Below are 3851 nucleotides of genomic sequence, written 5' to 3'. Positions count from 1 at the left end.
CACAGCCTCCACATGCCGGCTGAGCTGTGAGCCTGCAAGGTTTGGGTGTTCCAGCAAGCAGGCGACACAGCAGGGCACGCGCTCTCTGGCTCTAGCCGAGCTTCCGGGAGGAAGGCCCGGTTCCCAGGCCCCGTGAGCCGACACCTGCTCCAGGCAGCGTGCTGACGGTGTCACCAAATGTTCCTTGGCGCTGACATCCAGGGAACAGCGGGAAGAGGCTGTTAAAGCAAAGGAGTCCCGTCTCAACCCTTCCCCGACCCATAATGGAGATCCCGCTGCGAGGGAGCTTGTCTGCACATCGGGTGCCGGGCCCCGAGCGGGGGGTCCTGTCGTGCTCACCGCGGAGACCTGTCTTGGCAGGAGAACGTGTCTCTGGCCGACATCCTCTCCCTGCGGGACTGCGGCCTCGGCGAGCAGGAGGCTTGGGCCGTGTGTCTGGAGTGCAGCCTGAGCATGCAGAGCATCGCCCACGCGGCCATCTTCCAGACGCTGTGCATCACGCCCGACACCCTGGCCTTCAACGCCAGCGGGAACGTGTGCTTCATGGAGCAGCTCAGCGGTGAGGCGGCTGGGGGGCGGCGAGGGGGACGGGGGAGCCCGGGTGGCCCGAGTGGACACGGGTCGCCGGCCCGGGTTCCTTTGGGAGCCTGACGGGTTCCTGAGCCTGCGAGCCCGAGACAGGCGGCCCCATGGGCCGGGAGCTGGGAGGCACGCCTGCCGCCCCAGGGGACCCCCGCCAGCTCTGCTCAGGCCTTCTCAGAGAGGAGGTTGGGCTCCTCATCTGCCCTGGGCTGACTCAGGGGCCAGCAGTGAGTAAAGGCAGCCCCTCAAAAGTGAGACTCCTCTGCCTCCGTGGGCTGGCTGTTTCCACGGCACCGCTCCCTCCAGGGCGGCCTGGGCTGACCTCCTGCTGGCTCCTCCGGCTTCCTTCTCCCGAAAACCAGCAGAGTCCTGTCCTGCCACATTAGAGCGGACTTCCCACATTTATGGCTCAGGAGCTGATTTCAACCATGGTTGAATGCTTCAAACTGTCCGCGGGCACTCCGGGTCTGACGGCGGGGACCCAAGCCTTGCCCCTTCCCTGGCCCTTCCGGAGGATCCCAAGGGCCGCAGACTGTTGGCTCGTTTGTGCTTCATGAGTGTGACCGGAAGCCTTCTGTTTCCTTCCTCAAGATGACCCTGAGGGTGCCTTTGTCCCCCCGGAGTTTGATGTGACTGGGAACACGTTTGAGGTGAGTGTCAGCAGGTGTGCGACTTGCAATACCCGCTCCTTTACCTTTAAGGCCACCTCAGTGGCTGTCTTCACCTTGTGGTTAAGCCCAGAAGCGCTCACTGGGGCGGCCTGTGCATGTCGGGCTGGGAGCAGAGCCGCTGGCCGGTGTGCAAGGTACCCGGGCGCTGCTTTTGCAGTCCACCTCAACGTCCTCTGCGGGGGAGGCTCCAGGGGTAGCTCGAGTCTGGGAGCAGAGGCTTTGGCCATATGTGTCGTCATTGTTATTTGGGCCATGCTTTCTGGAATATAAATGCGGTGCATTTCACATATCGGAAGGGCCTGACACCACGGCAACGCCTGCAGGGAATTCAGCTCCTCTGAGGGAGTTAACTGGTGAGTGACTCACAGCCCTCTGAAGAGAGACAGAGGCAGCTTGTGAGCATGAGCGTATGACTGTGAGTGTGTGAGCTTGAACATGACTGTGAGCCTGAACATGAGCGTGGCTGGGAGTGTGAGCAGCGGCCTCTGACTGTCCCGCAGGCCACACCAGTTTAGGACTCCATGAGGCTGCTGCCCCAGAGGAGCCCTCTGTGCACAGCTGAGGGCCCCTGCATGCGGAGCGTCAGGTGACAGACAGCACAGCCCCTCGATGCGTGGGCACCAGCATGGCTGTGTGTGGACAGGGAGCAGAGTCACTGCTTAGGCCCCATCTGGAATATTGGAGGCCCCAAGGGCGCCCAGGCTCCAGCCATCGGGCTCTGTCCGGCTATCAGGCTCTGCCTGGCCGTCAGGCTGGGCTCTGGCCATCAGGCTTTATCCAGCCATCAGGCCCTGGCCATTGGGCTCTCGCCAGCCATCGGTCTCTGGCCTTTGGGCTCTGTCTGGCTTTGGACTGGGTTTTGGCTATTAGGCTCTGATCTTTGGGCTCTTTCTGACCATTGGGCTCTATTTGACCTCAGACTGGGCTCTGTCCAGCCATCATTCTCTGTCTGGTCATCAGACTGGGTTCTGTCTAGCCATTGGGCTCCATCTGGCCATCCTGCTGGGCTCCGTCTGACCATTGGTCTCTCACTGGCCATCAGACTGACCATTGGTCTCTGCCTAGCCATTGGGCTCTGTCTGGCCATTGGGCTCTGTCTGGAGTGAGGTCTGTCCAACCCTTGAGCTCTGTCTGGCCACTGGGTTCTGTCTAGTCATTGGGATCTGTTTGGCCACTGGGCTCTGCTCAGCCATCGGACTAGACTCTGACCCAGGGCAGCAGATGGCTCACTTCTGGTCCTACTTCTGGTCATGAAGCCCCTGTCCCCTAGGATGGACAAAGAGAATAAATCATCCTTAACCAATAAGTGAGTAGCTACAAATTCAAAAATCTTCCCCGTAAAAGCCCTTGGGCTTAAATTTTGACCTTGAAATAAGAGTTTGGGATTGGCCCCATGCTTATTTTTACTTTAAAACAAGCACATCTCGGCCTTTGCACTGAGAGGCTGAGAACTATGTTCTCCATCGCTGTCCCAGCACCACAAGTCTCAGGACTGCAGGACCTGGGATCTCCCTCTTCTGCCAGGTGTTTTTATGTCGTTGAACCTTGGGGTTCAGAATCCAAGTCCTAGCCATTCTTGCCTCGTGGCTGTTCTTATCCCTTGTCCGTGCACAGACCTTTTAATTTTTTTTACTGCATTTCTAGTAACGAAAACTTGCACCACCAAGAGAGCTGAGAACCTGAAAATGACTTTGGTCCTTGGAGGGGCCCCACCCCAGGCCCTGCCTCCCCTCTGAGGTCACCAGCACTCATAGGACTCACTGACCTTCCTTTGTTTTTATCTCACCACTACATATTCTAAAGGTAATGATATTGCATTTGTACTGTTTTTAACTTTCTAAAAAGAGCTTCCGTCTAGATGCAGTCTTCTGGGACTTCATTTTCGGTAATTCTTGTTATACTCATCTGCATAGCACTGTGTGTGGTCAGAATGCATCCATTGCGACTGCTGTGTGATGTTCCATTAAGTGAAGCACCACCCCGAACCTGCTTGCTGTGGGGACATCGAGTCACCCCAGGCATCTCGTAGTGTGTGCACCGAGAGCACACCAGGAGAAAGCTTCTCCTGGTGTGTAGTGGGGAGGAAGTTGTAGCTCACTGAGCAAGTGGTTGTTCAACCATTTGCTAAACTGCAACGTTACTAGAAGTGCACATTCGCCAGCGAGTGTGAGCAACTGCTGGCTGGTCCTACTCCTGCAGGATGTGGTGTGGCCGGGTCTGGATCTCATCTGCCGAGATGCGTTGCACTGTGATTCCGCACTGTGGCCCTGCATGCGCTCGTGGGTGAGGTGGGTGAGGACCCCTATCTTGGTGGAGCCACATTTTTCTGGTCAACCAGGCAGGAATTCTCATCTGCTTTGTTAGGATTGCAGATGCCATCTCCAGTTTGTAATTTGTGTTTTTGCTTTTTCGGATAGCATTCTTTGTGGTCTCAGGACCCCCGTACACTTCTAAGAAATTTTTGAGTACCCCCAAGAACTTTTGTATATGTGGGTTCTATCTCTTGGCACTTACTATACTATAATTAAAACTAAGAACTTTTAGCCGGGCTTGGTGGCTCAGCCTGCAATCCCGCGCCTTTGGGAGGCTGAGGTGAGT

General features: G+C 56.7%; 1 protein-coding gene across 5 annotated transcripts in view; it reads left to right on the top strand.

Annotated features, from left to right (window-relative positions):
• The first annotated feature begins 366 nt into the window (after positions 1–366).
• KNDC1 (kinase non-catalytic C-lobe domain containing 1) overlaps positions 367–3851 on the top strand; it is a 57774-nt gene continuing 54289 nt past the window's right edge. For all 5 annotated transcript variants that reach the window (XM_008049586.2, XM_008049585.2, XM_008049582.2 and 2 more), the window contains exons 1-2: positions 367–559; positions 1174–1232. In XM_008049586.2, the coding sequence (XP_008047777.1) occupies positions 454–559; positions 1174–1232 (165 nt within the window). In that variant the 5' untranslated portion in view covers positions 367–453. The remainder of the gene's footprint in view (positions 560–1173; positions 1233–3851) is intronic.

The sequence above is a fragment of the Carlito syrichta genome, unplaced genomic scaffold, assembly GCF_000164805.1.
Source record: "Carlito syrichta isolate Samal-C Ts95f unplaced genomic scaffold, Tarsius_syrichta-2.0.1 Scaffold135794, whole genome shotgun sequence".
Classification (NCBI taxonomy): domain Eukaryota; kingdom Metazoa; phylum Chordata; class Mammalia; order Primates; family Tarsiidae; genus Carlito; species Carlito syrichta.
The sequence above is the reverse complement of the archived record's forward strand: the minus strand, read 5'-3'. Positions and strand labels throughout refer to the sequence as shown.